This window comes from Protomyctophum parallelum, assembly GCF_964188405.1.
Source record: "Protomyctophum parallelum genome assembly, chromosome: 11".
In the NCBI taxonomy this organism is placed as follows: Eukaryota; Metazoa; Chordata; class Actinopteri; order Myctophiformes; family Myctophidae; genus Protomyctophum; species Protomyctophum parallelum.
In genome coordinates this window covers 49,810,242-49,822,897 of record NC_139707.1, presented here as the reverse complement: position 1 = coordinate 49,822,897, position 12,656 = coordinate 49,810,242, and the positions used below count along the sequence as shown (strand labels likewise).

Below are 12,656 nucleotides of genomic sequence, written 5' to 3'. Positions count from 1 at the left end.
GAATGGACCCTTATGGGTCTGTAACTCTGGGAGTGTACAAATGGAACCAAATGGACCCTTATGGGTCTGTAACTCTGAGAGTGTACAAATGGACCCTTATGGGTCTGTAACTCTGAGAGTGTACAAATGGACCCTTATGGGTCTGTAACTCTGACAGTGTACAAATGGACCCTTATGGGTCTGTAACTCTGAGAGTGTACGAATGGACCCTTATGGGTCTGTAACTCTGAGAGTGTACAAATGGACCCTTATGGGTCTGTAACTCTGAGAGTGTACGAATGGACCCTTATGGGTCTGTAACTCTGAGAGTGTACTAATGGACCCTTATGGGTCTGTAACTCTGAGAGTGTACAAATGGACCCTTATGGGTCTGTAACTCTGAGAGTGTACAAATGGACCCTTATGGGTCTGTAACTCTGAGAGTGTACGAATGGACCCTTATGGGTCTGTAACTCTGAGAGTGTACGAATGGACCCTTATGGGTCTGTAACTCTGAGAGTGTACGAATGGACCCTTATGGGTCTGTAACTCTGAGAGTGTACAAATGGACCCTTATGGGTCTGTAACTCTGGGAGTGTACAAATGGACCCTTATGGGTCTGTAACTCTGAGAGTGTACGAATGGACCCTTATGGGTCTGTAACTCTGGGAGTGTACAAATGGAACCAAATGGACCCTTATGGGTCTGTAACTCTGAGAGTGTACAAATGGACCCTTATGGGTCTGTAACTCTGAGAGTGTACAAATGGAACCAAATGGACCCTTGTGGGTCTGTAACTCTGAGAGTGTACAAATGGACCCTTATGGGTCTGTAACTCTGAGAGTGTACAAATGGACCCTTATGGGTCTGTAACTCTGGGAGTCTACAAATGGACCCTTATGGGTCTGTAACTCTGAGAGTGTACAAATGGACCCTTATGGGTCTGTAACTCTGAGAGTGTACAAATGGATCCTTATGGGTCTGTAACTCTGAGAGTGTACAAATGGACCCTTATGGGTCTGTAACTCTGAGAGTGTACAAATGGAACCAAATGGACCCTTATGGGTCTGTAACTCTGAGAGTGTACAAATGGACCCTTATGGGTCTGTAACTCTGAGAGTGTACAAATGGAACCAAATGGACCCTTATGGGTCTGTAACTCTGAGAGTGTACAAATGGAACCAAATGGACCCTTATGGGTCTGTAACTCTGACTGTGTACAAATGGAACCTTATGGGTCTGTAACTCTGAGAGTGTACAAATGGAACCAAATGGACCCTTATGGGTCTGTAACTCTGACAGTGTACAAATGGACCCTTATGGGTCTGTAACTCTGATAGTGTACAAATGGACCCTTATGGGTCTGTAACTCTGAGAGTGTACGAATGGACCCTTATGGGTCTGTAACTCTGAGAGTGTACAAATTGACCCTTATGGGTCTGTAACTCTGGGAGTGTACAAATGGACCCTTATGGGTCTGTAACTCTGAGAGTGTACAAATGGACCCTTATGGGTGTGTAACTCTGAGAGTGTACAAATGGACCCTTATGGGTCTGTAACTCTGAGAGTGTACGAATGGACCCTTATGGGTCTGTAACTCTGAGAGTGTACAAATGGACCCTTATGGGTCTGTAACTCTGAGAGTGTACGAATGGACCCTTATGGGTCTGTAACTCTGAGAGTGTACGAATGGACCCTTATGGGTCTGTAACTCTGATAGTGTACGAATGGACCCTTATGGGTCTGTAACTCTGAGAGTGTACTAATGGACCCTTATGGGTCTGTAACTCTGAGAGTGTACTAATGGACCCTTATGGGTCTGTAACTCTGAGAGTGTACAAATGGACCCTTATGGGTCTGTAACTCTGAGAGTGTACAAATGGACCCTTATGGGTCTGTAACTCTGAGAGTGTACAAATGGACCCTTATGGGTCTGTAACTCTGAGAGTGTACGAATGGACCCTTATGGGTCTGTAACTCTGAGAGTGTACGAATGGACCCTTATGGGTCTGTAACTCTGAGAGTGTACAAATAGACCCTTATGGGTCTGTAACTCTGAGAGTGTACAAATGGATCCTTATGGGTCTGTAACTCTGAGAGTGTACAAATGGACCCTTATGGGTCTGTAACTCTGAGAGTGTACAAATGGACCCTTATGGGTCTGTAACTCTGAGAGTGTACAAATGGAACCAAATGGACCCTTATGGGTCTGTAACTCTGAGAGTGTACAAATGGACCCTTATGGGTCTGTAACTCTGAGAGTGTACAAATGGAACCAAATGGACCCTTATGGGTCTGTAACTCTGAGAGTGTACAAATGGAACCTTATGGGTCTGTAACTCTGAGAGTGTACAAATGGAACCAAATGGACCCTTTATGGGTCTGTAACTCAGAGAGTGTACAAATGGAACCAAATGGACCCTTATGGGTCTGTAACTCTGAGAGTGTACAAATGGACCCTTATGGGTCTGTAACTCTGAGAGTGTACAAATGGACCCTTATGGGTCTGTAACTCTGAGAGTGTACAAATGGAACCAAATGGACCCTTATGGGTCTGTAACTCTGAGAGTGTAGAAATGGTTCCATTTGTACACACAATAAAAACAACTTTATTAGGGGGGAAAAAAACACTAAGACTAAATGTGTGTGTGTGTGTGTGTGTGTGTGTGTGTGTGTGTGTGTGTGTGTGTGTGTGTGCGCTCTCCAGGGTGGTCATTTCGACCTGGCCGACAGGATGTTCCACAGCGTGCGTGAGGCCTGGAACTCCGCCTCCAAACACAACATGGCCGACGTGAAGGAGCTCATTCCGGAGTTCTTCTACCTGCCCGAGTTCCTGCTCAACGCCAACAACTTTGACCTGGGTCTGATAATCTATTCATTAACCTTTGACCTGGGTCTGATACTCTATTCATTAACCTTTGACCTGGGTCTGATAATCTATTCATTAACCTTTGACCTGGGTCTGATACTCTATTCATTAACCTTTGACCTGGGTCTGATAATCTATTCATTAACCTTTGACCTGGATCTGATAATCTATTCATTAACCTTTGACATGGGTCTGATAATCTATTCATTAACAGTTTCCGTGCTTTGAATGGATTACTCCAGGTTAATGTCGCTGCCATATCGGACATACGCGAGTTTTGTTTTATGTGTTTAATCCGCCGTAATGTAAACAAAAAAAAGAAAATTCTTCTTCGCCGCGGAGAAAGAGAGTAGGCGCATCTGTTGTGATAAAAAAACCGGAAATCGTCACATGCTGTGGGCTGCTAGGGCTTCTGGGAAATTGAGGCCAATGTAAACGAATGGGATGCAACGCCTCATTGAGACCAGTCTTGTGTGCGTCTTCCGGGTGCACCAAGATGGTGGATGCTACACTCGGATCATAACAAACCAGGGGAGCTTTTTTTGCTGGATTTTCGCGGATTAAAAGCCCAAATAATTCAGCGTATGCTCTAAAGGTAATACAAAAATCTCGGCAGTGAAGGGGGGTTGATTAAAAGTCTGATAAATCGTTTTCCGCAGTCAAACTGTTAACCTTTGACCTGGGTCTGATAGTCTATTCATTAACCTTTGACCTGGGTCTGATAGTCTATTCATTAACCTTTGACCTGGGTCTGATAGTCTATTCATTAACCTTTGACCTGGGTCTGATAGTCTATTCATTAACCTTTGACCTGGGTCTGATAGTCTATTCATTAACCTTTGACCTGGGTCTGATAGTCTATTCATTAACCTTTGACCTGGGTCTGATAATCTATTCATTAACCTTTGACCTGGGTCTGATAGTCTATTCATTAACCTTTGACCTGGGTCTGATAGTCTATTCATTAACCTTTGACCTGGGTCTGATAGTCTATTCATTAACCTTTGACCTGGGTCTGATAATCTATTCATTAACCTTTGACCTGGGTCTGATAATCTATTCATTAACCTTTGACCTGGGTCTGATAGTCTACTCATTAACCTTTGACCTGGGTCTGATAGTCTATTCATTAACCTTTGACCTGGGTCTGATAATCTATTCATTAACCTTTGACCTGGGTCTGATACTCTATTCATTAACCTTTGACCTGGGTCTGATAGTCTATTCATTAACCTTTGACCTGGGTCTGATAGTCTATTCATTAACCTTTGACCTGGGTCTGATACTCTATTCATTAACCTTTGACCTGGGTCTGATAGTCTATTCATTAACCTTTGACCTGGGTCTGATAGTCTATTCATTAACCTTTGACCTGGGTCTGATAATCTATTCATTAACCTTTGACCTGGGTCTGATACCTTCATATGATACACAAATCGATTCATTTTATGTTATGTTCCACCACTGCATCCCTTTCGTTTACGATGGCCTCGAGACCGAGAAATTTGTGCGAGACCGATTGTGCGAGACCGGGAAATTTGTGCGAGACCGAGAAATGTGCGCGAGACGGATTGCCATTGACTGTCTCACGTTGTGTCTTCCTGTCCCTCCAGGAGCCAAGCAGAACGGCACCAAGCTGGGGGACTGCCTCCTCCCTCCCTGGGCCAAGGGAGACCCCCGGGAGTTCATCAGAGTGCACAGACTGGTATACTATTGATCACACTTATAACTAGATAAAGTGCCAATCGGCACAGGTCTCCACCAGGATTCTTCCTCAGCCTAGTGGGAATATGCGTGCACAGTTTCATCGCAATCGCTGCGTTGAGGAGTTGTGCCGATTTGTACAAAGCGGGCTACTCCTGAAAACTGTAGGAGGCAATCGTGGCCAATCAGGATGGAATATGAGAAATCAAACAAACCTGTCTTGATCACATGACTATGGAGATCATGTGTACCTATTTGCGTGAAATTTGGATAAAATGTGAAGGAGTAATAATATAAAATGTGTTTTACATATGTCGGCCTCCTGGTGGCGCTATAAAGAGCAGATGTGAAAAATTCCAGGCAAAGGTTTTTCCTTGGCCTCTAGGGAGTTGGCATACAAAGTTATCCACAGATCCGTGCAGTTAGAGGTAAAAACACGCCAGTTATAGCGCCACCTTGAGGCTGAGTTGAAATTGTTCATGTGGCATTTCGTCCTCGGCCTAGTGGGAATGTGGGTGCACAATTTCACGGAAATCACGCGATGTGTTCATGATTTGCAGCATTTTGTTTGAAACTGAGCACTCCTGTGAACTTTGGAAGCCAATCTTAACCAATCACGATGGAGTCTGAGAAATCTGAAAGACCGGTTTGGTTGAATGGCTGTAGAGAGACTGTGTACCAATTTGCGTGATGTGTGGACAAAATCTGTAGGTGTACTGTGCAAAAACTTGTTTTGCACAAAGCGGCCTCCTGGTGGCGCTATAACAGGCCGTTCTGGAAAGTTTGGGGCAGAGGTTCATGGTTGGCATCCAGGGAGTGTGTGTGCAAAATTTGGCATCGACCGGGTTAACGGTGGCCGAGATAAGCTGTTCACGGACGGACACACGGACACACGGACGGAGTGCAAAACATACTCTCCCCTAGCCTTCGGCTGGTGGAGACAATAATAATAATACAACTTTATTTGTATAGCACCTTTCATGACATGAAATGCATCTCAAAGTGCTTTACATTTACAGAACAATGGTGAATAAAAAAGAAAAGCAAGGCAACGACATTAAAAAACAAGCAGTGATGCAATACAGTGAGGACATGAATAACAAAAAATAAAAGATCAATAAAAAGCAATGTTGTAGAAGTGGGTCTTGAGCTGAGCTTTAAAAATGTCTACAGAGGCTGCCTGACGAAGGTACAGTGGGAGTTTGTTCCATGCCGTCGGCCCGTAGAAGCAAAAAGCTGCTTCCCCGTGTTTTTTAGTTGCCATTTTCTTATGCAAAGCGAGCAGGCCAGCAGTGGAAGACCTTAGGGGGGCGGTTTGGGACATATTTAGGCAGGCAGTCATGTAGGTAGGAAGGTGCGAGACCATTGAGAGCTTTATACACAAGTAAAATAATTTTAAAATCAATCCTAAAAACAACAGGAAGCCAGTGCAGTGATGCCAAAACTGGAGTAATATGTTCTCTCATCTTAATTCTAGTTAAAACTCTGGCTGCTGCATTTTGGACAAGTTGTAATCTGTTAGTTGTTTTCTTAGGCAGTCCTGAAAAGAGTGCATTGCAGTAATCAAGCCGAGAAAAAACAAAGATATCATAGATAGTGATGAGGATGATTTAGCAGAAATATCTGCTAAATCCATCCATCTTCAACCGCTTATCCGTAGTCGGGTCGCAGGAGCAACAGCTCCACCAGAGAGCTCCAGAATTCCCTCTCCAGAGCAACATTAGTGACTTCCTCCTGGGGGCTGCCGAGACGTTCAAAGGCCAGTGAGTCGATGTAATCCCTTCATCTGTGCCTTGGTCTGCCCCGGGGTCTCCTCCCAGTGGGACGTGATCCTTGGTCTGCCCCGGGGTCTCCTCCCAGTGGGACGTGATCCTTGGTCTGCCCCGGGGGCTCCTCCCAGTGGGACGTGATACTTGGTCTGCCCCGGGGTCTCCTCCCAGTGGGACGTGATACTTGGTCTGCCCCGGGGTCTCCTCCCAGTGGGACGTGCCTCGAGGACCTCACTAGGGAGACGCCCGAGAGGCATCCTTTCCAGGCGAAGAAGTCTACTCTGAGTCTCTCTCCCTATATCTCTAAGGGAGATGCCAGCCACCCGTCGAAAAAAACCTCATTTCGGCTGAATGTATTTGTGACCTTATTCTTTCAGTCATGACCCTCACTTCATGACCATAGGTGAGAGTAGGAACACTTCATGACCATAGGCGAGAGTAGGAACACTTCATGACCATAGGTGAGAGTAGGAACACTTCATGACCATAGGTGAGAGTAGGAACACTTCATGACAGTAGGCGAGAGTAGGAACACTTCATGACCATAGGCGAGAGTAGGAACACTTCATGACCATAGGCAATGCCCAGTTTGTAGAGATACAGGCTGTAAGAAACATAAATATGAATATTAATACAGTTTGTAGACATACAGGCTGTAAGAAACATCAATACAAATATTAATAATAATACAGTTTGTATTCCGCGAACGATGCATCGAGATTTCACCCGTCAATTGTATCCGATACACAGTGAATGAACCGATGCACTCGCACCGCGCACGTCTGTATCGATGTATCGCTACGTATCGATTATTTCCCACATGCCTACTGTACACAAGATGGAACAATAACGTACAGCATTGAAATGGGCGTGGCCGACCTGCTGGGAGGGCCATATATGGACATACAGTAGCAGACTCATTGTGGCCTCACCGCTATGACATCACCGCTGTGACATCACCGCTGTGACATCACTCTAGCCAGCAGGATAACAAGCACCGCAGCCTCAGAGAGAGACCAGATTAAACCAGAGTCCAGATTAAACCAGAGTCCAGATTAAACCAGAGTCCAGATTAAACCAGAGTCCAGATTAAACCAGAGTCCAGATTAAACAAGAGTCCAGATTAAACCCAATAATCTCCAACAACATTCTTCAAGACTCCTCCGGCCAAGATTCAAAGAGCTCCAGAATCTAGAAGTGAACTCATTCGGCTCTCCTTTTTCCATTGGCCCTCACGTCTCCTACAGAGCAGGAAACCAACAGGTTTACTTCAAGTCACCATTAATTAACTGTGGTGTTAAAGATGTTGACCTGGACGTTGCATCAGAAAGGATCACCAAAGGAAGGTGGTGCTGCTGTAGCAGTGAGACACCAGCTGTACTGCTTTGGAATGAACTCTGACGAGAACAACGAGGATCAGATTGATGTGCAGGTCTTCAACACACTGACTTTACGCTGGAGGAAGGTGACCCCAGTGACCTCTGGAACAGGAATACGCCACCTTGAGGTTCCCTCCAGGCGCTACGGTCACACAGCTGTGCTGATAGAATATACTGTCTACCTCTGGGGAGGATGGATTTACCCAGGTCACTGCAACGTTCTTTATGCATTTGATGTCGACGCCCACACATGGTTCAAACCACAGGTTTCTGGGACCGTTCCAGAGGGGAGGAGATACCACTCAGCCTGTGTGTTGGGGAAGGTCATGTTTATCCATGGAGGATTGACCCAGACTAGACCCTGCACTAATGACATCTACAAGTTGGACTCCACCACAATGGTCTGGACTTCAATCAACACCAGAGGAACTCCACCTCCTGTTTCATGGTGTCACTCTGCTACCATCATCGGGACAAAGATGTTTGTATTTGGGGGCTGGGATTGGATTAGGTGTCAGTACCACAACACCATCAGAATGTTTGACACAGAGACCAACCACTGGATGAGCACACCTTCTACACATCCTCTACCAGAAGGACTCTGCGGTCATTCAGCCTTTACCTACAATGGAGAACTGTACATATTTGGCCGAAATTATAACAGTTACCATAACTTCAATGATCTGTGGAGATTCAACCCACCCTTCTCCTGGAAGAAGGTTGAGCCCAAGGGGAAACGTCCACCTAACCTGAAGAATATGTGCTGTTGCATGCTGGGAGATTGTGTCATCCTCTTTGGAGCAGACAACAGACCAGGTGACCTGTATGTCTTAGACTTCAGTCCTAGCCTCAAGACATTATGTAAGCTAGCAGTTATTCAGTACGGTCTGGAGCAGTCTGAACTCACACACAATATCAGGTGGGAACTGGCAGCCATGACTAGCAACAGCAGCTAAAAACAACAACCAAGAAATAACACAATACTACCAACTACAATAACTCAAAACAAAACAAACAGCAAAGTATGTGTCACCTCACCAGTGGCAGGCACCAAGAACTAGAGTCTAACTGACTATCTGTAACTCGGTAAATATGTAAATCGGTAACCGACTCAAAATTAAACACAACAAAAACACAAAGGAAAACAGAACATAAAATAAATACAATTAAAGCTGCAAGCAGTGATGAGGATGATTTAGCAGAAATATCTGCTAAATCCATCCATCTTCAACCGCTTATCCGTAGTCGGGTCGCAAGAGCAACAGCTCCACCAGAGAGCTCCAGAATTCCCTCTCCAGAGCAACATTAGTGACTTCCTCCTGGGGGCTCCCGAGACGTTCAAAGGCCAGTGAGTCGATGTAATCCCTTCATCTGTGCCTTGGTCTGCCCCGGGGTCTCCTCCCAGTGGGACGTGCCTCAAGGACCCCTCACTAGGGAGACGCCCGAGAGGCATCCTAACCAGATGCCCCGAACCACCTGAGCTGGCTCCTTTCCAGGCGAAGAAGTCTACTCTGAGTCTCTCTCCCTATATCTCTAAGGGAGATGCCAGCCACCCGTCGAAAAAAACCTCATTTCGGCTGAATGTATTTGTGACCTTATTCTTTCAGTCATGACCCTCACTTCATGACCATAGGTGAGAGTAGGAACACTTCATGACCATAGGCGAGAGTAGGAACACTTCATGACCATAGGCGAGAGTAGGAACACTTCATGACCATAGGCGAGAGTAGGAACACTTCATGACCATAGGTGAGAGTAGGAACACTTCATGACCATCGGTGAGAGTAGGAACACTTCATGACCATAGGTGAGAGTAGGAACACTTTATGACCATAGGTGAGAGTAGGAACACTTCATGACCATAGGTGAGAGTAGGAACACTTCATGACCATAGGCGAGAGTAGGAACACTTCATGACTATAGATCAGAGTAGGAACACTTCATGACCATATATAGAGTAGGAACACTTCATGACCATAGGTGAGAGTAGGAACACTTCATGACCATAGGTGAGAGTAGGAACACTTCATGACCATAGGTGAGAGTAGGAACACTTCATGACCATAGGCGAGAGTAGGAACACTTCATGACCATAGGTGAGAGTAGGAACACTTCATGACCATAGGCGATGCCCAGTTTGTAGAGATACAGGCTGTAAGAAACATAAATATTAATATTAATACAGTTTGTAGAGATACAGGCTTTAAGAAACATCAATACAAATATTAATATTAATACAGTTTGTAGAGATACAGGCTGTAAGCAACATCAATACAAATATTAATACAGTTTGTATTCCGCGAACGATGCATCGAGATTTCACCTGTCAATTGTATCCGATACACAGTGAATGAACCGATGCACTCGAACCGCGCACGTCTGTATCGATGTATCGATACGTATCGATTATTTCCCACATGCCTACTGTACACAAGATGGAACAATAACGTACAGCATTGAAATGGGCGTGGCCGACCTGCTGGGATGTCCATATATGGACATACCGTAGCAGACTCATTGTGGCCTCACCGCTATGACATCACCGCTGTGACATCACCGCTGTGACATCACTCTAGCCAGCAGGATAACAAGCACCGCAGCCTCAGAGAGAGTCCAGATTAAACCAGACAGAGTCCAGATTAAACCAGAATCCAGATTAAACCAGAGTCCAGATTAAACCCAATAATCTCCAACAATCAACAACATTCTTCAAGACTCCTCCGGCCAAGATTCAAAGAGCTCCAGAATCTAGAAGTGAACTCATTTGGCTCTCCTTTTTCCATTGGCCCTCACGTCTCCTACAGAGCAGGAAACCAACAGGTTTACTTCAAGTCACCATTAATTAACTGTGGTGTTGAAGATGTTGACCTGGACGTTGCATCAGAAAGGATCACCAAAGGAAGGTGTTGCTGCTGTAGCGGTGAGACACCAGCTGTACTACTTTGGAATGAACTCTGACGAGAACAACGAGGATCAGATTGATGTGCAGGTCTTCAACACACTGACTTTACGCTGGAGGAAGGTGACCCCAGTGACCTCTGGAACAGGAATACGCCACCTTGAGGTTCCCTCCAGGCGCCGGAACCACACTGCTGTGCTGATTGGAGACACTGTCTACCTCTGGGGAGGTCAGACTTACCCAGGTTACTGTAACGTGCTTTATGCCTTTGATGTCGACGCCCACACATGGTTCAAACCACAGGTTTCTGGGACCGTTCCAGAGGGGAGGAACTACCACTCAGCCTGTGTGTTGGGGAAGGTCATGTTTATCCATGGAGGATTGACCCAGACTAGACCCACTAATGACATCTACAAGTTGGACTCCACCACAATGGTCTGGTCTTTAATCAACACCAGAGGAACTCCACCTCCTGATTCATGGTGTCACTCTGCTACCATCATCGGGACAAAGATGTTTGTATTTGGGGGCTGGGATAGGATTAGGTGTCAGTACTACAACACCATCAGAATGTTTGACACAGAGACCAACCACTGGATGAGCACACCTTCTACACATCCTCTACCAGAAGGACACCGCGGTCATTCAGCCTTTACCTACAATGGAGAACTGTACATATTTTATAACAGTTACCATAACTTCAATGATCTGTGGAGATTCAACCCACCCTTCTCCTGGAAGAAGGTTGAGCCCAAGGGGAAACGTCCACCTAACATGAAGATTATGTGCTGTTGCATGCTGGGAGATCGTGTCATCCTCTTTGGAGGAGACTACAGACCACGTGACCTGTATGTCTTAGACTTCAGTCCTAGCCTCAAGACATTATGTAAGCTGGCAGTTATTCAGTACGGTCTGGAGCAGTCTGAACTACCACACAACATCAGGTGGGAACTGGTAGCCATGACTAGCAACAGCAGCTAAAAACAACAACCAAGAAATAACACAATACTACCAACTACAATAACTCAAAACAAAACAAACGGCAAAGTATGTGTCACCTCACCAGTGGCAGGCACCAAGAACTAGAGTCTAACTGACTATCCGTAACTCGGTAAATATGTAAATCGGTAACCGACTCAAAATAAAACACAACGAAAACACAAAGGAAAACAGAACATAAAAGAAATACAATTAAAGCTGCAAGCAGTGATGAGGATGATTTAGCAGAAATATCTGCTATATCCATCCATCTTCAACCGCTTATCCGTAGTCGGGTAGCAGGGGCAACAGCTCCACCAGAGAGCTCCAGAATGCAGTCTGAGTGTTCTAAAACCAGAATGTGCTGCCTGCATCTGTGGTGTGTTTCCCTGGTGTTTCCAGGCCCTGTTCTGTGGTGTGTTTCCCTGGTGTTCCCAGGCCCTGATCGGTGTGTGTCTCTGGTGTTTTCGGGCCCTGATCTGTGGTGTGTTTCCCTGGTGTTCCCGGGCCCTGATCGGTGTGTGTCTCTGGTGTTTCCGGGCCCTGATCTGTGGTGTGTCTCTCTGGTGTTTTCAGGCCCTGTTCTGTGGTGTGTTTCCCTGGTGTTCCCAGGCCCTGATCGGTGTGTGTCTCTGGTGTTTTCGGGCCCTGATCGGTGTGTGTCTCTGGTGTTCCCGGGCCCTGATCGGTGTGTGTCTCTGGTGTTTCCAGGCCCTGATCGGTGTGTGTCTCTGGTGTTTCCAGGCCCTGATCGGTGTGTAGGAACACTTCATGACCATAGGCAATGCCCAGTTTGTAGAGATACAGGCTATAAGAAACATAAATATGAATATTAATACAGTTTGTAGACATACAGGCTGTAAGAAACATCAATACAAATATTAATACAGTTTGTATTCCGCGAACGATGCATCGAGATTTCACCCGTCAATTGTATCCGATACACAGTGAATGAACCGATGCACTCGCACCGCGCACGTCTGTATCGATGTATCGATACGTATCGATTATTTCCCACATGCCTACTGTACACAAGATGGAACATTAATGTACAGCATTGAAATGGGCGTGGCCGACCT

General features: G+C 45.7%; 1 protein-coding gene across 1 annotated transcript in view; it reads left to right on the top strand.

The window, feature by feature from the left end:
- The window catches only part of LOC310867236 (WD repeat and FYVE domain-containing protein 3-like), a 212,651-nt gene that overhangs the window by 177,011 nt on the left and 22,984 nt on the right, over window positions 1-12,656 (top strand). Inside the window, 2 exon segments of the mRNA XM_083777127.1 lie at window positions 2,687-2,840; window positions 4,462-4,553. Coding sequence (XP_083633253.1) covers window positions 2,687-2,840; window positions 4,462-4,553 — 246 coding nt within the window.